The following is a 22838-nucleotide window of genomic DNA, read 5'->3' on the forward strand; positions in this document are numbered from 1 at the left end:
CACTGTCATGTCTTTAGAGTTCAACTTTATTTCTTCTCCCAGGATGATATAAGGAAGTAAGTATCAACGCCAACATGTTATTTGTAAAAAGATGACTTGGAGCAGAAGCTGTTTATATAGCAAAGATGCTTCTGAATACCCTTTATGTCAGAAGAAAATGTTGGATGAACTGGTGTACAAAAAATGTGTGTTCATATAAATAAGGTGTAAGGTTAATAGCAGACATTAATGTAATGTACACCAGTTTTGAGTGTAGCATAAGTCAATTGTCCAGAATATTTTTTGTTTACTCTCTGCTGTAGATGGTTAGATGAAACTTTAGTAATTCCTTCTAAAGAGAGGTATACAAAGACAAAATTCACGTCAAGATTCACAAAGACAGTATCCATGTGACAATAGAGGCCACAGAGCAACAATAGTGCTGAAGCAGCTGTGTGTACAAGCTGTGTGTGTTTGCACTTTCCTTACGTGCTTTTGAAATGCAGAGGATGTTTTTATTACACTTAACTTTGCTTGAAGAAATATAAGCTACAAGGATCCGATTCCAAAAACCTGGAATAGTGTCCCAGAATTTTAGGAACACAAGTAATACAGCTGTAAAATATAGCTATTAAAGAAGCTGCATATGTCTTCCTACATATATAATATGTAACAGTGCTATTATTTAGTTAATTTAATGTACATTCTACAACATCTTGTTGTTGAGTAAACTCCTCAGGATTAGTTTTATACTTCTGCTGATATTTTTCAACCATACAAGACATAGCATCCACCTTAAACTACAAAAACCCAATCATGATGTTTTTGTAAATAATGAACAAATTTTTATTTCTACAAAACATTTTCTTCAGTAAAATCAAATGGATTTCTTTTACTGGGTATTATGTCAGTAGACATCATTAACAGTTTAAAAAATAATAATAATAATTTGCAGGACATACAACTTTAATAAATTCCGATCTTTAGTCAAGCTGGAGGAAATGCCATTCATCTGCAGTAAATGTTGCTGTAAGATTAGCCCAAGGCCAAGCAAAGCCACTGAAACAAAGACATTAACAATGTTAAATTTCCATATTATCATGCATCATAAGGAAATTTTATGACCCCATGACCATATTTATTATTACCTACCTGCATAATATCCAGCTCAATCTTCCCTGTGTTTTTCTTATCAAACTTCTGGAATGTTTCTGAATAAAACAGAAAAAAAATAAGTATAAACATATATGTCTTAAACATGTTACTGACATCTAGTTTAACCAAAGATTATTTCCTAAATTACGTTAAGGGTTATTGAAGCTATTTGAATTTTAAAAATAATAAATGCTTTTGGCTGGTAAATTTAAACAGTACATGTGAATAACTTTTCTGCAGTTTACTCTAATGCAGAGGGCAGCATTGTCTGAAAAGTTTCACTCACGGAAAAGCAATTCCAGCCGGATCACACAGCTCACAAAGGCATCAAATTCAATGGCACTTTCCAGATCAGAGTAACGTGAGACAATTACTTGTAACACTGAACTGTTCAGCGTGAAGCCTGAAAAAAAAACAATTTGAGATAATGAAATAATTACTTACACCAAATGCTTTAAAAATCTTTGTTAAAATTTTACTGTTGTTAAAATTAAGTTGTTACTTTATGATGCCACCGCAACACACTTTGAGGAATATGCTAACTGTTGGCTAAGAGATACCTAGGTGGCTTGAAATCAGATCTCTAAACATGTAATTCACTTTCATACTTTCATCTGTCAGATAAACCAGAGCTTCTGGTTTTCTGGCCCTTGGCACACTCATGCTTTGATCATAACTAGAGTATGATAATCAACATGATTATAACAAGCAAATACATCTACAGCTTGATCATGAGAAGTGGAGTTTATCACTTGTAATCTAGTGATGTGAACACTTGGTCAGAACCAAACTTATTCAACTTAAAGAGAAAATGTGTACCTGCTTCAATCAGAGCTTCTCTGATCTCGTGGGAGCTTATGGTACCAGATTTGTCTGTGTCACGGTGCTTAAAGACTTCCTGCAGACATAACAATAGAGTTGTTTACAGTTCCAATCAAAATTATTTACAATTTTCATTTTACAAATTTCAGCTGAGTTTTTCCTCCAAATTCAACACAAAATGCCAGTTTTAATGTACTTTAGTACTTGGTAGAGCAACCATTTGCTGTTATGACCTTCTGCAAACGTTAAGACAGACACCAGCTTCCGGCAGTGTTCCTGAATCTTAACTCATTCCTAATAGGCCAGGGATGGGCAATCTTATATGAAAAAGGCCATTACGGCTGCTGGATTTTAGTTCATTCACTTCTGTGGCTTATTTAAATGGTTTTGAACATATTGGAGCCAAGAATTCTTGTGCTTTTACGTTTGTATGTGTGTACATCTTGCAGATCAGGTATTGAGATCATGTGCCTTACTGTTCAAACTGAAACCTCAGTGCTTTCTTCCACTATATATATTGTTGCAGTACTTTTGCAATCACTCAAGGGTTTTTGACCACCTCAGGAATCTGTTGGCAGCCAACGATTGCTGTATAAACCAGCTGCATGGTGAACTACTTCAGATTCTTAGAGAATGTGGTGTGTATGGTTCTATATAGCACTTGTTCTGTTGTAACAAGCCAAAATTTGTAACAATAAGAGAACACTTATATACAGAAAGTTCTACATTGAAGCTTAACACCTTTTTCATCAAACTGAAGAACCATTTCACCAAGAATTTGTTGTGTAGTGTATGTATTTTTCATACAGGCTGCAGGCGGAGGTGTGTGGGGGGTTGAGGGTGCCTGACACCACCATGAACCAGAACCACTGCCTTAAAGAACACTTGAAGAATCCTTTTGTTCAGAGTTGGCAGATTTCTCCTCTGCAGTGTTAGCCACTGCCTAGTTTTTCAGTGAAGCAGGCTGGGTTGGTGAGCTCGCAGTGCATGATGGGATGCAGTGTACCATGAAGATAGCTCTGCTGTAGACTGCAAATCAGAGTGGATCTGGGTACCTTTTAGTGTACTGCAAATTTTCAGTTTGGTCATATACTACATACAACTTTTAGCTAAATTCAGTATGAATACAGCCTGAAGGGTAGGCTTAAAACAGTATCTGTTGGAACATTCAGTGGCTGCCTTGCACAAACAAGATAATTAATACTAAAAAATAGCAGTGATTAACTAAAATTCTCTAATATCATTCACAGTCAACACGCCCTTAGCAAATCCACAATTTGATGTGTTTTATCTCACGCACACCTGATGCAACAATATGAAGCCCTTGAATAATTGCATCAGCTCTGCTTTAGACAACACCTAATTTACAAATGTTTATGAGGGAATCTGTTCAGGGGTGGAATCATTCTTAGACTGCAGTAGTCATTAAAAGTGTCCTTTGGTGTTGAAAATTTAGAAACTACTTGATTCATATTAGTTATGTTAAGCCATTCAATGGTTCTTGTTTAGTTTAGTACAAATGGCTTATTATTCATTGATTTTGCTAATAAGCCTAATTGGGGGTTGAATCATGTTGATTGCTACTGTAATTAATAAAACCTCTATACTGTTATACTACTTGTTATATACAAAATATAAATAAATACAAAATGTATTTCCTGACAGCTAAATAATCAGCAAATAAATAAATGAATAGTACCAAGTATATAAACTGCTCTAAGGTGTATAAGTGAGATGTGCAACATCAAAAAGAAAAATAAGCAAACAAACTGTAATACAGTATGTCTGTAATTTACCATATATTTTTGCAACTTCATCCAGAAAGTGTGAAATTCCAGAAGCCCAAGTGTTCCATTACCGTCTTTCTGAGAGAAGTCAAGGACAAAACGGGCAAATGATTCAAACTGTATCCCAGATTATGTTTCATGTGTTCAAGATGAACTGATTCATTGTTAAGTGACAAAAAAAAACAAAAACAATTGTTTGACCAATGCTTTAACTAAAAAAAATATATATTTTAAATACCCATATATTTAGCCTGTTCCTATATTAAACATGCATGTTTTAATTCACGTATAAAACATTTTCAAACATGCCTTTTTAAAATATGTATTTAAAAAATGCATAATCCAATATATAATCCAAATAATATTGGTGTACATGTGGTTGCGGAATAAGCTTGGTGGAATGTGGTTGCAGAATAAGAGGTTATTACAAATATGGTCAGTGTTGTAGAAATACTGACAAATTTTAGTTTAGTGGGTAACTAGTTTCCTCACAGTGAATGAGGATCCATTTATATTAAGCTCAGGTTGGAACAGCAATAAGCAACACATACAAATAAGTGTCCTTGGGCAAGACTAATAACACTGCTTTTACCTACAGTATTGTGCAATAATCTTAGGCACCAAAGATTTTTTTTTATTATTTACCATGGTTAATCTTGTCAATAAGTGTGGTTCTTGTATAAAGTTATGTATGTATAATTGAATTACAAAATTCTTCTAATTATAATGTATGTACATTGACACAATAGTGCATTTTAAATAATAAAAAGATTATTGCACAAAACTGGATATTTGCAATATACATTTGCTCTGTAAGAATCTTATCAGATACCCTAAAAAGCAAATATCAATATATAAAGGATACATCAAGCAGACTGATGATGTGGCGGCATGTCTCAATACTGAAGCCATTAGTTTTCAGGTCAGTTCCTGTGTGACACAAAACAGAACAGAGAACCAGACTCAAGTCAGTAAGTCATAACAAATGCCTATGAAGTGAAACAAATATACCATTCCATCTGACACTTGGCACTGAGCCTGGTTATTATGGCGCTTTTCCACTCCAAGCAAGCAGAATATGGCCGTAATGTGACATGTAAACTTTGCTGCGCGCTGATTGGCCAGCACCATAAAATGCAGATCTCTAGCACAAACTAACCATCTGTTAGAGATGGTGTTGTGTGACGTCACCAGCTATGATTTAAGGGGGAGCTGGGCAAATGGAAAAACAATTTGAGTTTGGTACCATGCAACTGAAAAGCATCATTAGACTCCAGAGTTCTATTCTAATGACAGTACTATTCTATGCAGTTTATACACGTTGTGGATTTGTATTATACAATTGTTTGCTAACTTCTGGATGTACAGTGTATCAACCAACAAAATTAAGTTGATATTTCAGTTTTCTTCTTAATTCTAGTAGTATTTTTAATTTTTTTAATAGTATCCTCTCTGAATACAACAGATAAGAGAAAATGTGTGAACGTAACAAAAAATGTCTTACGCTGAGACACAATTCGGTCCAGAATCTTCTGCAGCTCAACAGCTGAAATTTCAGCGTCCTGTTGAACACAGATGCAGGGTCTTGGTTGAAAAAGCCATGGAAAAATGCCAATCAATGTAGATAATGTTCATAAACATTGACGTACAGTTCCAGCAATCTGCTTGAAGAGGTGCTTGAAATGTGGGTCCACATCTTTCTCCGAGATTTTATCCTTTCAAGGAAAAGCATTATTATCAAATCACATTATATGGATATATGCATTTATCTTTGTTCTTCTGTATTTCCTTAAGCAGGTACAAACCCCATTTCCAGAAAGGGGTATTTTCTATAATGTAATATAAACAAGAATCTGTTATTTGTTAATTCTCTTGAAGCTTTATCTATGTGACAACACCACAAAAAAGGATTGCAAATAGTTTCTCCATAGAGCTCGAATGTATTTTTTAAATATAAACACATTTGAAATTTGATGCTTGAAATACACTCAAAGGTGGGTCAGTGGCATATTTTCTACTGTGTTACTGTGGGGGGTCATTAAACACATGCACTCTGGGTTGCCGTGCCATGCTGTTGTAGCACATACAAAATAAAGCCTGCCTTTGTCTTGCTGAAATAACCATAGACTTCTTTTACAGTGTCCAGCGTATGTCAGTCTAAAAATTGAATGTTTGCCTCCACATCAATGGAAACTCCTCACATATTTAAGTCACCCATGCTGTGGTCACTGATGCAACCCTCTACCACAAGAGATACTTTTGCATAAAGGAGTGTTCTATAAGGATATTCCCTTAGCACAGAATACACAATGTTTAATTTTTTCATGCAAACAAATTGAAACATGGACTCCTCTGACCACAGCCCTAGAGTCTTTTCTTTTGGACCATCTGAGATGAGTTTGGGTCCTTTAGGGGTTCCACATAGAACTTATGTATGGTTTCTCCTTGTGTAATAGTTTCAGATTGTGGTTCTTGATGCAGTGGTGGACTCTGATAAGTGAGTTTTTTTAATTACTCCCAAGACCAGGTAGTCATATTTATCACTTTAGCATGATAGTTTTTATGCAGTGCCATCTGACAGTTGAAGGTCATGCACATTCAACACTGATGCATGCGAGATATATTTCCAGATTTCTTGAATCACTTTACAGAAATAAAAAAAAGTATGATAGATGATATAAAATTTAAGTTCATTGCATACTTAAAATATTTTCTGTTTAATCTCCCATGAATTTTGTCATAAAGTGTTGAGCCAAGAACTAATTTTGCTGGCAAACTTTTCATGAATGAATACCTTTTATGTTGACCTGCTAAGTGTAATGCTTCAAAAAAGTCTGACATAAATTTTTCTTATTATTTTCCCCCTGGCCCTCCTTTTTGATGGTGTGTTGCAAGCGTCAAATAAAAAATTTGTTCATATTTACAAAACACAATTGTATTTTACACAGTGTCCTAACTTTTTCAGTAAATATGTTTGAACTTGAACTGGTATGTTTTAATAGAACAGACTGAAAAAAGAACACAATAACTTAAGGTTAAAGAATAACTTAAGGTCAAAGACAAAAAAAAAACACAATGTGCCATTGATGTGACATACCACACTTGTGTGTAAATGTTACTGGAGTGCTAATAGTGCCCTCTTGTGGGAAATCCTCGGTCTGCTAAACATAACTAAATGAGTGAGTTACAATTATTTAAAACTGATAAATTTGAAAATGGACATTTATTACAATCACTTGCAAAACACACAGGTAAATATCTAAATCAACCAAACAATAAATGTATGGATCACCTTCATACTAGCTGAGTGCCATAAAGTAATTTCTTAACTATTTTTATTTTTGATTCATTGCATATTCTTGTTCTCACATTTAGTTCATTTATCCCATATTTAAAAATTAAGATATCTTATTAGCCAAAAGGTATAAACCCCTATATATACCACTAATAGTCTATATTTCAACTTGCTTACCTGTTTAATATTTGCGCAGATGTCTGACTCCATCGGTCTGAAAAACACAAGGAAATGTTTTTTGGAATTGTAAATGTCTAGATTGAACTGATCAAATCATGCAGCTAAAGCAAATGTTTTTAATGGAAATATAACCCTGCTTTATTTCTGATTCAGGTTGTGTGTTTTCATATTGCTCTATAAATTTAGAGAGGTTCTAGAATAAATCAAATGCTGAATCTAGAATCTAACTTAAATCTGCCTTTAAATACAAAAACAATTATATTATTTACTATTTATATAATAATATTTATAGTGTTTCATTATTAAAATGCATTAAATGTCATGTAATTTCTAAATTTGCAAAGCTACTATTTTAAAACGTTTTAAAGATGGATTTTAAATATGGTTTTAAAGAGAATATGTTATACGAAAGCACTCTAGAATGGAAAATGCGTGCAGTAACCACCAGGCACCACACAAAACCCAGTTGTTAACTTGATTATTTGACATTATTTGTGCTCTGCTTCCTGGGATAAAAAATGTAAAGCACTGTACCCAGCAGTAGCCTGCTTCTCAGTGAAAACTCGCAGGATGAAGGTGCCTTTGCGATGAGGCTCGAAGGTGGAGGGAATGATGACATATTCTCCGGGTGGTAACTTGAAGTGGGTGCACACCTCACGCATGTTTATGAAAGTGTCACTCATGGCAATAGCTTTCTGACGCAGTAACACATCAGGACCTAGGTGGATGTTATTGAGACCTTTGTACTGCATTACACAGGAAAATATCAAAATACAAAAAAAAAAAAAATTGGTTATAAGTCAAACATATATAATCTAAATTATATTGGTTTCCATGTGGTTGTGGAATAAGATTTGGGTCTAAGAGGTTATTACAAATGTGGTAACTGTTGTAGAAATACTGACAAATTCTAGCATAGTGGGTAACAGCACTGCTTTCCTCACAGAAAAATGAGGTTCCATTTATATGGAGTTCCTTCCAAGGTTTCTTCTTCGTGTGCTGAGGGAGTTTTTCCTTGCCACTGTTGCCCCTGGTTTGGTCATAGGAGGCTTGGACGCGGATCTTTGTAAAGCTGCTTTGTGACGACTTTTTGTTGTGAAAAGCGCTATATAAATAAAATTTGATTGATTGATATGGAGCTCATGGTGGAACAGCAATAAGGAATTCGTACAAATAAGAGTCCTTGGGCAAGACTAATAACACTGCTTTATTGGTTAAAATTAATCCAGATCATAATGAGTAAGCTAAAGAACAAGAGTGTTTACAGACATGCAAATGTTTGGGTGTAAAATTTGGGATGGTTAAAACTATTTTCTGATTAATTTTTGAGTGAAAATTCACATTCTGTACACTCCTGCACATAACTATTGCTGATTGTAGGAATCTGCACAACAGTGAAACATAATATTAGCTTGTGAAAAAGATATGGCACATTTATTAATATAATTTTCTCTAAGATATTCATATGTTAGCATATAAGCAGAAAAGTATGGGCATTGAAACTTGCTATATAAAAATAACAGCTTGACCAGAAGCATGTGAACTTTTGCATACAAATGTAAAGCGGGATCTTGTGGATGCTGTTTAAGGGAAAATTGCTGCAACAGCCATACATACCTCGTCTGGAACCTGTAATAAAAATGAGAATAAAGTTATTCTTTTGCAACTTACATACAGCACTAAACTTGTAATTATTGGATTAAGCAACTTTAAATAAGATTTCAATTTCTTTAAATAAGATTACGATTATTATCATTATTACTGCAATATTGTAAATATACCAAGCACAATGATTCTATTAAACAAGAATTATCTAAACTTACTAGCATGTATTATTCTATTTCACAGTAATCAGTGACTTTCAGTTGACTGGGAATCTCTTGATGATTCTCCAATTTTGGTGGGAAACTCTTGTTAACACTGATGTAACCTTGGTAATTACACTGGAAATTTACATCAAATTTTTCATGTTACCTTGTAGATAGCAAATCCAATAGTGTTAAGGTCTCGTCCAAACTGTCGTTCTTTGCGTCCATCTTTCTGCATTAGACCAACCAGAAATGAGCAGCCATCCACTCCATCAAGGGGATCATCATCCACATCCTCCAGCTTTATTACATACTGGGGGTTTGAGCAGAACGTTGCTGGACAAACACAAGATATAATTTTATGCCAATGACTAAACTGATCCCAAGGTATGTTACTTTGAATTACCTCCTAACCACTGATTTACAGTGATCAGATAATCAGAAACAGATAGTCTGTTTATAGAGGACTGTCTATTACATCACACCCAATATTATAAATAACAAATTTGATTTAAATCAGATGCATTTTTTTACACCCTTTTTACATGGAAGTGGCACTGCGCAATAAGTAGTATTGCTGTCCCACCACTTCAGGATCTTGGGGTTGTGGGTTCAAGCCCTGCCTCGGGTGAGTATTTGTAAGGAGTTTGGTGTGTTCTCCCTGGGTCTGCGTGGGTTTCCTCCCACAGACCAAAAACACATTTGTGGATTGATTATTGAGCATAGTGTGTGTGTTTGTGTGTGTCTATTTATGGTTGTTTTAGTGTTTAGAAGTCTAGGGCATGTACACAGGTTGTGTGTGCATGGCCTACAGGTTGTAGAACTGGGAAATAGGAAAGCTAAGCAGATAGTGAAGTACTGTTCAGTCTCTGCAGTTATAGGGAGCTAGTTTATCTGGAGAAGACTCTGTTACCTGTACCCATGAGAAGTGCATATTGTGAACTTTTTATATTATATTTTATTTCATAGGTTAAAACCAAATAAAGTATTGAATTGTGTGTGTGTGTGGAAAACATTTATTTTCTCTATTACATTTCTGATATAATCTGAATATATCACCTCTCCTTTACATTATGTGAAAATTGAATGCTGAACAAATTATTTGTTTCATAAATATAATCTATATTTACTTTTGCTTCCTTTAAAAGTTGAAGACCGCTAGTAAGAGTTGTAAAAGAATGATTTCAGTAAAATAATGATTTCCACGTATGTAAAAATGACTATTTTAGAGATGTGAATATAAATATCTGAATTATGACGATAGTTACCTGGATAACACACATCCCTGTATATTTGTAACTTAGAATCCCAAAAAATAAAATAAAAGCACCTGGGTTGTTCCTACAGCCTCCAGCAGTACTGCCCACTCTCCAGGTTCCTTCAAACTGGTGATGGCCCCAGCGGTGCACGTCATCACTACTCAAAGTGTCTGGTGTAAGGTTACAGATTTCCAGCTTAGAGTACTGCTGAATCAAGTCTGCATAGGCCATCCTGGAAGACAGTTGGAAGGGTTTTTATAGTAATTTTAAATAAACTGAATGTGTGATGACTGCCTGTGAGGAGTTTGGTGTGTTCTCCCCATGTCTGTTAGTTTCCCCTGGGTGCTCCGGTTTCCTCCATAGTCCAAAAACACATGTTGGTAGATGGACTGGCTAGTCAAAAGTGTCTATAGGTTTGAGTGTATGTGTTGCCCTCTGAAGGAATGGTACCCCCTCCAGGGTGTGTTCCTGTCTTATGCCCAGTGATTCCGGGTGGGCTCCGGACCGATCGCGACCCTGAACTGGATAAGCGGTTACAGACAATGAATGAATAAATGAATGTGTGGTTTGCTGCTCTGGATCAGTAATACACTAATGAAAATTTCATCCTCACCAGAACTCTCCGTCATCTGCTGAGTAATCCAATTTGGCTTTCTCCTCCGACAGCACCTTGTCCCACTCTTTGGAGCTGAGAAAGAGAAAACTGTCATTTTTTGCTTAACAAGCCAACATGTATCACATTTAAATAGGCTTTACTGGAGGAGGACACAATGGCACATACTAGTCCATAATTCTCAAAAAATAAAAATAAAAATAGATAAATTAAAATGTGTACAACAAAATTCAGGTCAAGCAAACTTTTCATAAAAACTCTGTGTAGTTCCACCCATTTTGGATGAAGGCAACAATTCACATTTTTTCAGAAAGCAAGTAATTTTTAAAAAAGTTAGATTAATTGACTTTAAATCACAGTTGCACTATAAATGTTCACTTTTATGTCTTGTCATTTTCAAAATTATTTACAGGCTACAAATTTTATGTGATGAAATTAAATCTGATAACAAACAACTTATAAACAGTGTAGATGTTTTGACCAATCACTCATTCTGGGATATCACAACAAACTGGCCAACTGTCACAATACAAGTTTCTAGTCACAAAAATTGGATATGGTGACCTTCTGGTCAATACAAAACAGCTTTGATATCTAGATCAGTATTAGCTCACAATAAATTATTATATATTATATATTCTATTCTATTCTGTTCTATTGTTCTTTCTATGTTGCTCCAATCATTCAAATCTAGTAGAAAACAAATATAAATTGTTAAAACAAATGTGGCAAAAGGGTTGAAGGAACCACTTTGGTATCTTAAAATATTTAATTAAAGCATAGTTGAATTTTAAATACATTTAAATTAAATTTAAATTTATTTTCACTTTGTCAATGATATTATTTCAAAGAACATTTAATGCCGAATAGTGCATTGTTAAATTATTTGACAATTTGGTGCAATAAACCCACTCATCACTCCAGGCACCGGTCCACTCCACCTGACCCCATGGGTTCCTGATCCGAACCAGCTGAACTGGAGTTCCATTCACATGGACCTACAGCAAACATAGGAATTATTGTGGACTCAGCAGTTCTTGCTACAAGTTTCATTGTTCAGGTTCCAACAAATTACTAGTTAAAAATAGAGGTCATTTGAATATAAGTTTTAAAATTTTACATTTGCTTGCCCAAACATAAAATTGTCCACATACAGATAACGATCTATTATTAGTGTTCATTAGATTTGCATTTTTCTAAAAGTGAAAGAATGAACAAACTCACCATCAGGTGACTGATGCAAATATCTGTTTAAGCCATTAAGGCTTGCGTTAAAGCAAACATATGATCTTATTAAACATTATTTGCACACTGAAAGTAAATATTATTACGGAGTTTCCACTTTTGTGGAACCATCCGTACCACTACAAGCAGTGCAAAAAAACCAAAACCCAATTGAATTAAACATGTCTTCGATTTAAGCTCAAATGAAGATATTAATTTATTTATTCATTCTTTCATTTGTTCATTCATTTTCTGTACATCTCTCCCCCTTTGCTCAGCACAATGGTTTACTAACATTAACAGAACTAAGTAGTTAGTGTTATCCTCCAAATACATTTCGAGTCTTCAAAGATGCCATTCTGATTTAACATTTAAGGAGGCGTTTGCTGACATTGTTCTTCCAGTTCCGTGGCACTGCTTGATGTGGAAGTTCTTGCTATTAGGTGGAATACAAAATAATAAAACTGGGGAGAAAACTGGATGACAATACCAGTATATGAAAAATGGCATCTATGACAAATAAATTACCTCATCCATATGTAGGTGATTGTGGGTGTGTATGCAATTTGCACTGATGTTTGATTTAATGTGTGCATATGTGTATTAGAGAAGAAGAGAGAGAGTCAAGTCTGACCACTTCTGCTCCGGTGACAGAGTAGGCATGTCCCTTCACCAGCTTCTGTCTGGTCATCGCTTCGCTTTCGTAGGAATTGGTGATCTGTTAGGAAATAAAGCACCTTTTTTCAAAGCAAGGTCAAATAACGCATTTTCATAACTATCATATCAATTAGTATAATAATAATAACTAAGAAAAACAAATATAACTTATCTATGTCTTTTAGCTAGTTGCAGTTTTTAACTACAAGGGTAACGTTAATTGAACTAACTCTGCTTTGACAAACAATGTGGTTAAGGGATGTTGCATGGCTGTTGCTATGTCCTAGGTGTTTCTTAAGACATTGTCAGGCTTTTTCTTTTTGTTAACTTGTTGTTGATAATGTCTATGCGAACTGGGGTGACAGAAATCCCTTGTGACCTTATTTATGGTAGTTACATTTGAAATCCTAGAACATTCCTCTGTTCATTTCCAATGGGAAAGAAAATAAATAGTGTATTTGGAAAAGCAGATTAAGAATCACAGATCTAACTGGTTCTGTAAGCATAAGCCTCCAATTCCCAGGCTCTACACTCCTGCAGAATTTTGCATCCCTAGCTTTGTCAAGACAACTTAATTACTACAGTTATTCTGTATGAAAATCAGTGTTGGATTTTGTGCTTACATCTATGGAGCAACCCAACAGAGACCCCCGGTTCAGTGCTTTTTTGATGATGTTGAAAAGGGTGGGTGGAGCTTTCCTCAGCTCGTAGCTCTCAGAGATACCACCAGTGAAGTCCTCGAAGCCCTCAGTGGTGGAGCCTCCAGACAGGGCCTCATAAGAGGTGTTCACCCTGTTGAAAAGCAGGACTGCAGTCAGAGATGCCAGAACCTTATTTACTGTTTATTTATACATGTAGTTCCTTCCATCTACCTGAAGCCTCCCTAACCCACGTCACTTAGCATAATGCTAGCTAATGTTAACTAATTAAGGCAGCTCTCCTGTTTCAAGTTCTGCTGTGATGTTGGAAGTTCATAAGCAGTGAGTATTTCATCTTGTCTTTCAGGTAGCATAATTTTTTGTTGGCCCTGCAGCTCCTGGTTTTTGTCACCACATGGTACACAAATCCAATTTTCTGTGCCACTTTAATAAATCACTCAGGATTAATGTTTTTATTTGAGAATGGTTGATATATTCAATAATCTATATACTGGAGAAATTTCCTTTAAAGACATTAACTTTGTAAAAAATCTTATTTATCTCACCACATTTATCATGATGAATTAAAGCCTGAATTTGAGGATTGTCCAAATAATGGTTAATAAATAAAGGATAATCTCTTTCCAGCCACTGAACAAACAAATGTATGTATGTATGTATTTCAAATTGAAAAGAACAAGCTAGTTGGGTGAGCTGGTATAAAATCTATATACTCTAGTTCAGTTGTGGTCTGTTTGCATAGGTTTGAGCTCCAAAATACTGGCTGTATCTAAATGAGGGGTGTGTACTGAAGAGAAAGAATTTAGTCATACACTATACATCATTAATTCATACTCTAGGTATGATTTTAGAGTTTGTGTGCTTTGTGGGACGTGTCTTCAGCTAGCAATGTTTGCTAAACTTGCCTATAATCACCTCCTACTAGCTGCCTCAGACAGGTACTCCTAGTGTAATGCATGCACACACACACACTCACTTGGGGGAAAAGCATCAGCTTTGTTTACACATGGGAAAATACACATACTCACTTAGCATAGGCCTTCTCCAATAGGGCACTCCAGAATTCGTTTCCCTCTTCAGAGTGGACAAACAGTAGCTCACCATTTTTGGTGGGCAAACGGTCATCAATGACAACATCCACCCACTCACCATACTGCCATAACTGTGGATGAAAATGTGTAGGTAAATGTAAATGGTGAGGTATTTAGACAGATGCTTTTTAAATATTCCCAATAGAGGGTCCCTGAATCCTATGAAACAGATCAAATCAAATCAAATAAAACATTTTTGTATAGGGCTTTTTACAACTGATGTTGTCACAATGCAGCTTCCCAGAATTCCAGTAAGACAAAGTTTTGACATGAAATGTAAATATGTGAAGAATGTAAGAATGTAAAAAAAAAAAAAATCCCCAGGTGAGCAAGCCAAGGGTGACAGAGGCAAGGAAAAACTTCCTCAGCTGAGGAAGAAACCTTGGGAGGAACCAAGGCTCACAAGGGGTGACCTATCCTCCTCTGATCAATCGACTGATATCTCTTAAAGATGGCTATAAACACATTTAAAAACAAAACAAAGAATAAACAACTGTAAGTTCATTCTAATGAGCAAACATCTTATATTCTGCCAATTGATATTATATCTTTAATTTACACTTGGGATCCAAAGCTTTTTAAGTGTTCATCCAATGCGGTAGGCCACCCCCTTCTAGGAAAAAATCCACTGTAGTCATGGCTAATACTAGCATGCTAAGAAGCCTGTCTTTATATATTATCTTAAGCAATGCTAATTTATTTCAGTTACTTTTTGTTTGATTTAGCTTTATTTAACTGACTTAAAACCATCACCTGACCTTCTAAGACTGTATTATTATAGAGGAGAGATGTGAAAGTTACATCTAAGACAAACAAGGTTATGTTTGTTAACATTCTGATTTGGCTGCAGGACTTTTTTTTTTATCTCAACCCTGTCAGCCAAACTCTGCATTTCTGTGGCTATGTTGTCGAGTTTGCCGTTTATTTCTTGGCCAAGAGTAATGTCCTGCCCAAGGTGAAAAATATCACTTTTGAAATCAGGTTTGGGGTATTATATGGCCTCTCCAGCATGTTACCATACCGGGGCATTTGCCAGAGTTGGTTTTATCTTGAATGTTGTCATTTTTCCTTCCTTTTCTGGCATTGAGTTAGTCTTTTCCCATTCAGCCATATGGTGAAGTTGTAAAATGGGAAAATTATTTGCAGTTCAGGAAGACCTGAATTGGTTCTAACTTCTCCATCAGCAAACCAGAAATACATTTTTGCTCATTATTTTAATTATTATTATTATTATTTTTTACATTTTTAAAAAAATTTAATAAACTTCTGTTTATTAGCAACAATTTCTTAAAGATAGAAACTAACTCATGAGACTCAAAATTTTAAGTCTTATTGTCACAGTCACATCAAGAAAACCATGTATCTTAAGCACTGAAACTTTGAGGCAATAAAATATTTTTGAAAGCTGTGTTTTTAACACCTTTTAAAACATTTATATAAGACATATACTGTAAGTCATAGTAGAGAGGAACACAAAACTTGTCCCCAAAGTAACACTTAAGAATATATCCTTTTAAGGGACAAGCAATTTAGTATATGGCAAACCAAATATTTGGTATATTTTTATATGTGAAAACAAAGCTACAAATAAGACACTGTTTAAAATAAATTTATTTTTTTATTACTCAGTAGTTGGTAGTAGTCTGGTCTCTGTGAATCCCACTCCCTCATTTAGTGAATAAGATTTTTTGGCATATACATTTCAAACGTGTGTGCATTTTACATATCAAATTAAACTACAGAACTGTATGTTTAAACCTTTTGACTTAGGACAAAAAAATTACTGAGTAATCTAAAGTAACATTTTATGTCAACTTGGGCATGTCCTGAATGTTTGCAGTATTTTATTTTATTTTATTTTTTAAATTGTTAATTTTGAGAGACAATCACCTCTTCACTTGTAACCATCTTCAGGATCCATTTTGCCTCTTAATTAATTTATTATTATTATTATTATTATTATTATTATTTATTGTATTCACTCTACAATTTGTCTAGATCAGAGAATATAATGTAAAAGTGATTTAGTGTACATTTAGTGACAATAATTCTTCATTGTTTCAGAGTTACATTTTAAGGCAGCTAAATAACAGACATGGTTTAGCAGCAAAATAGAAACTCCTGCTGTCCACCATGCAAAACTGGATGGTTGATCATTCTCAGAACTGCAGTAACACTATTTAGGGGAGGTGTGTTTGTGTTCCACTGATATAAATAGATCTGACTGAATTGCTGCTGGAGTTTTTAAAAACTGGGATTTACTATGTTGAATTTCCACCTTATGGTTGCAAAGTCAAAGACAGTCAGCATTACTGCTGTATTATTAATGATCCACCTCTGCCTTCTGGTGGTCCTGTGGGGGGTCCTGAACACTTAAGAACAGGGTGAAATGAGGCGAACAACATATTCAGTGCAAAATATGGAACTACAGTCTTACAGCATGTAGGACTACAACGTGCAGCCATTTAGTAAGTCAATAATATTAAGAAATAATGTGTCAGAAGGAAAAAAAATTAGTAGACAAAATAAAGTCTATTAGAATGTGTGTATAGTATCTCAGGATGATTTTTGAAATTTACACATTCCTAATTTTGATTACTTCTATTTATTTATTCATTGCCAATATAACACAATAAAATACTAACTGATAAATGCTACAGCTGCTTACTTTTATAAGCAGTTAAACTAACAAGAAATTAGAGATACTTTGAGTAACTGACTATGTTACTGTCTGTGAGATTGAGATTTGTTTAGCATTAATATACATTTATCATCCAAATCTGAAATAAAATTAAATGAGCTGAAAATTCATATTTTGGATGCTGTCAGCTGCCAGTTAGTCTAGTTAAACAGTCCAGTGTGCGGGTGTAAATTCTGAGAATTTTTGTTTGTTTGTTTTTACCCAACGGTAAAAGGTATCAGTCAATATTACATATTATTACAATGTATTTACAGAGTGTTTTGTGTTTTAAGAAAACGCTATATATGGCCTCATTTAAACACATTGAGGTTGGTAATACATGGACATGGGACAGAAAAACCTGTTGAATATAAATGACAGTGCAGAAAAAGAAAAATGCCAAACTGATGTAAAGTATCTCTGGGTTTTCCTAGACTTTTCCTAGCCTTTCAACTGGAAAATCACTTGCTTCTTATTTATTATAATCTGATAAGAATCCCACCTGAAAATGGAAGATGCCCGCATAGTCCTCTGTAAAACTCTGATCAGAAGGAACCACACGAGCCAAAATCTCCTTGTCCAGAGTCAGGGAGGCAATGGCTGCCAGTAACCAGCAATCACCTGTATGTGTCAAAAGTCAAGTAAATCGTTAACAGACAATCATGATACATGTTGCTGAACTAAAAAGCTAAACACAGCTAAAGTAGATGACTGAGGGCTTGTGGATTTGTAGATTTTTTGTGGATCTGTATACATGTCCAAATGTTAACAGACAACACTTTTAATATGTAAATTCATCTAGTATAACATACACCCATTAAGGAAAGATGTTTAATTGTTTACACAGGGCCTCATATATGAAACCTTCATAAGAACATGAGCAAACTGCATATTTTTTAAATAAAATGGACTTTCCTTATTTGTAACTTTTGAGCAAATTCATGGAGGCTGCTTAAACACTTACTTTTTAGTAAAACGTGTATGTTAGTAATACCAAATGATCGCAAATTTTACATTTCTTTACAATTAACATATTCTTATGATAATCCACGCCCATTTATTTCATATAAGGAAGCACTTGGACTGAGGAATCACAGCAAAAACCTCAAAATTCTACAGATTGCACTCTCTCGCCAGTTACAGTGTATCAAATGGAACATAGCTTAAAATTTCTGGGGTGACGCTGGTTAATTTCAGTGTCTTTTGGATGTTGTGCACAGTTATACGCATTTTCAAGAGCAGGTGTAAATTTTGTTCATACCTAGGAATGTTTTGATGAATCCAGAAATAACTGTGTAATAAACATTAAAGCAATGTATTAATCTTTATAATTGTAGTCTTATTTTTAAGTGGTACCCTGGAATGCTTTGAAGCAGCTGTATATGAGTGTAAAATCACCATGCCTAATACGTAGTGTCAGATCTAGGGAAATAAATCCACAGCAGTGAAACTGTGTTTTTGTAGTGATAAAGCCCCATCTAGTATCTTTAGATGAGACAGAATTCCAGAACATCTAACATCAGTAACATAACGACTAACCCTTTTCCAACACATATCCTAAAGTTTTCCAGAAGATCAGAAAGTGTAACTACAGAAAATGATCTATTAATAAATACCTTTCAGTTCATGAGATGTCCAAAACCCTTTGGTTATACAGTTAAATTACAGTACCATAAATTTTTTAGTGTCCCAGAAACCACATTATTACAAGAGGGATTTTGACATTTAGGCAGTTTGCACAATTATAATTGATAGGTCTTATGCTTGCATCCTCTGGAAGCCTACTTATCCTAGACCTACAAAACCTAAAAATAATCTTGACTTAAGATATGTTAGCCTTAATATGGTGTATGCATAAAATATTAATAATAGAGAAAAACAAATTAAATATTTCTGTAATGATAAACTGATAAAATCCCACTTATACTCAGCTGCCATTTTTGCTGTGCCATCAAATTGTTTCCACTCTTTCCTGCTAAGCAAATAATATTTAATATATGTCAAATTTAATTCTTTAAATTAAAATTATTTAGATCTTTATGGTGATTTGATCATTCAGTGATTCAGTTACCGTTCTACCACATTAACATTAATGATGGGGAGTACTGATTGATCTCTATCAGTCATGAAAATGCAGTTCGACTGCTTCATAGACTACTGCTGGGGGATTTATCTGTCTGGCAGAGTCTTGTTATTGAGCACATTGACTTAAAGCTCATGTTACAAAAGACCTTAGGCTCAGGTTAGTAATGCTATGCCTGAAAAGTAAGATTAAATCCAGCTGATGAATGAAATTTAGGTTAGGATCACAGCTGAAACTGTATGTATGTGTAGGCAAACTACATGATTACATGTGTTTGCAGTGACTCAGCTCAGATAAAAGAGAACTAATGTAAAACTTGTGGCTGGTTGTTATTGTGAGACTGATCCTCAGCAGTAACGCCCTGATATAGGCCCTGTGTGTGTGTGTGTGTGTGTGTGTTTTCTGACTTACTGGGATCAACTGCTTTGTGTAAGTTTGGGGTGGAGATTGTGTGGGAGTGAGCTGCAAATGTCCACCTTACACAATATCAACAGGTTATGTATAGGCTTCTATACTGTGAAACCAGTCTGTACAAATAGTCATGGTACAAATATTGCTTTTCACACTGAAGATCAGCATGGCGAGACAGTATTGAAACCTTTGTAATGAGTCATTCTCTATATGGCATAGATGCATAAATAATATATTTCCATGAGTTATTAACACAACAGGGTCTCTAAAACATTTAGAGGCATGATTGCTCAAAAAGAATACCTTTACAAGGTAGCCCATTTTCAATATGCAAGCTTATCTCACCTAAAGCTCCCTGACGGATGTCCGTCCTGGTAGCTCCATTGGAAATGAATTGAGGGTTTGCACACAGCTCCTTAAAATCAGTATTAACAGACAAATCATTAAGAAAAATGCATTAAGCATCATAATCATCAAAACTTTCAACAAAATCATAATTAGCAGCCATAACATTTAGCTCATGTATTTAGAAATAGAAACAGAAAACAAATTTAAAGTAGAAACTGCAAAAACATCTTTAGCAAAACAACTAGAACAACCAGGAATTTCATTTAGCAAAATAAATAAATCAGAGTAACAGTTCGGCAGCTAAAATTGTATATTGGCAGTAAATTCGGTAAGATTTTACATCCAGCTTAGCTTCATAATTTAGCTTTACTTTTGGAAAATTTTACTAAGCTTATTAAACATTTTAACCCATCCAGCACTTCTCTCAGCTGAAGCAGGTTTACTACAAAGCATAGCCCCTCTTACTGCTCAGTTCTTTGAAATAATTACATTCCAGTAAAAACTAAACTACTAGGATAGGTGCTTTAGAAAATAAGGAAATCAGAAAATGTAAATATGTTTCATGTCTATCCAAATAAATAACCCATATCTACTGGAACATTGTATGAAACTGCAGAAATATTACATTTTAATGTAAGTTTAACTTAAGTTTTTTGTATTTTCTTAATGTTTTTGATATAGTCTTCTTTAAAGCAGATTTTGCAACTAAAGTATGTGGAAAAGTCACGCTCAAATTGTGTGTTTGTTCATTATGTGAAAGTAAGTGAGCACATCCTATAGGCTACAGAAAACACATATTTGCATAGCATCGTTGTCCAATTACTATACAAAAACTACATTTGAACACAGCAGCTGTCCTTCACACTGTAAATACTTCATGATGAATAGACCAATAGAAATGCTCCAAAACTCCAAGACGTTGAGAAAGCTTTTTCCTTTTATAAAGCTGGTATTTTGGACATACATTGTTTTTCATTGGACAGCAAAGATATTTTTATTTAATAGGTATTTAATTTACAATTACTGTTTACTATGTGAATTCAATAAATATTTCATGAAGCGCTACAAATATTGTATATTTTCTATAAATATTATTCTGGACAAATATGAAACACTTTAATTTGCAGAAACAAAAGTTCATCACTAATGCCCTTACCCATATGTAACGCCCTGAACACCTACCTTTGGCCGTTTCCATTCGACCCCAGCAGTTTTGGAGGAGTAGCGGCCAAACTGGTTGTAGCCGAGAGAGCTGCTTTCAGCGGGAAATGTGGGATCGCAGAAGAGGGTCCGGCGCTGCAGGCAATCTCTCTGCAGACTCTTAAAGTCCTGGTTGTTGAAGGAAATGGCATTCTCATTGCTTCCCAGTCCATCCTCTTTGTCCTGCTTCCTGGACAACTCGGTAGCGATGCTGGACATCCTGATGTTGACTTGATTGTGTGTCTGTGATGCTGTTGGAGTGTGTGATGCCGAGGTTATGAAGGGAAGAGCGGGAAGCGGGTGGGGCCTTTGTGGATTCTACCTGTTTAACTATCCACAGGGTGAGGGGTGGAGCATACCTTGTTACCTGGCTGCAGGGGGAGGGTATGGAGCTTGCCTGTTTTCCAATATGCTGTTAGTGTGACCTCTGCTGGAGACAAAAAAGCTCTGCATATTAAGGGAACTTTTACACCCCTTGCATTTTTTGGTAGGTATTAAATAATAAAGAGATCTACTAAGAAATAGTATGTTGTTTCATACAATATTATATTTATTAAAGATTTTATAGCTTATTAATATGACACAATACAATGTACAATAGATTTAAATCTGTCTTCTGTATTTAACACATCCGTGGCACTGATTACACACACAAACACACACACATACACACAAAATGGTGAACACATACAGCGGACAGCCACACCCAGTGCTTAGGCAGCAGTTGGGAGTTGGGTGCCTTGCTCAAGGGCATTACACACACACACAAGGGGCAGTGAACACATACCTTGGGCAGCGGGCAGCCACACCCAGTGCCTAGGTAGCAGTTGAGAGTTGGGTGCCTTGCTCAAGGGCATTTCAGCCATGGATTAAGGGAGGCAGTCCAGGCTGTTCCTTCACACCCACTGCCCCCAGTTTTCCTGCCGGTCAGTGGAATCAAACCAGCAGTCTTCCAGCCCTAAACCTGCTCCTCTAACTTTAGGTATATAATATTTGAAAATACCCAAAACACCATGTTCTTTCAGAAAACATTGTATATTTAAATAATTATAATAAACATATTTTCCAGTATGTGGGAGATGCCATATTATCAAGTAAATGGTTTTAATTATACCAAGGATTATATTGTGTGTGTGTGTGTATATATGTAAACCTTATTTTCAAAGGTCATTTATAGAATACGTTATTTGAAGGGGTGGGGGTCCTAACCCTAAGAGCATTTAACTGAGCTATGTAACTTTCATTGTTTAGATTATACCTAAACAATGAAACAAATTTATCCATCTATCCATCCACTTAATAAAAAAATGATATTGATATTTGAGCTTGATATTATATTTGGGGATTTGAAGGAACTCGCAATATTTAACAGTGTATAAACCCCGAGAATTAATATACAGTGTAATCATACACCACCTGTTGGTAAAAGGGAGAAAATTACAAAACAAAGCTGTTATTTTAATTCCAAGAAGCAGTCAGTTTACAATGTAAATAGACTACAATTCATAGTAAGCTTCAATTCACAAAGGAGAAGAATCCATATCCTGCTTCAGACCAGGATACTAATTTGCTTTAAAGTTATAGCAT

General features: G+C 35.0%; 1 protein-coding gene across 1 annotated transcript; it reads right to left on the reverse strand.

Moving 5' to 3' along the window:
* Positions 1-843: 843 nt before the first annotated feature.
* Positions 844-21509, reverse strand: LOC136677932 (calpain-2 catalytic subunit-like). Its single transcript, XM_066655650.1, has 21 exons — positions 21234-21509; positions 20049-20118; positions 17712-17830; positions 14467-14600; positions 13403-13571; positions 12757-12840; positions 11811-11896; positions 10899-10973; positions 10357-10517; positions 9193-9362; positions 8836-8847; positions 7753-7964; positions 7216-7252; positions 5393-5458; positions 5248-5305; positions 4609-4673; positions 3753-3821; positions 1954-2032; positions 1421-1537; positions 1132-1190; positions 844-1038 (listed from the first exon to the last, which is right to left on the reverse strand). The coding sequence occupies exons 1-21, from the start codon at positions 21468-21470 to the stop codon at positions 1015-1017; spliced, it is 2103 nt and encodes a 700-aa protein (XP_066511747.1). The 5' UTR covers positions 21471-21509; the 3' UTR covers positions 844-1014.
* Between the last annotated feature and the right edge of the window lie 1329 nt (positions 21510-22838).

Source organism: Hoplias malabaricus, chromosome Y (genome assembly GCF_029633855.1).
Source record: "Hoplias malabaricus isolate fHopMal1 chromosome Y, fHopMal1.hap1, whole genome shotgun sequence".
Lineage (NCBI taxonomy): Eukaryota > Metazoa > Chordata > Actinopteri > Characiformes > Erythrinidae > Hoplias > Hoplias malabaricus.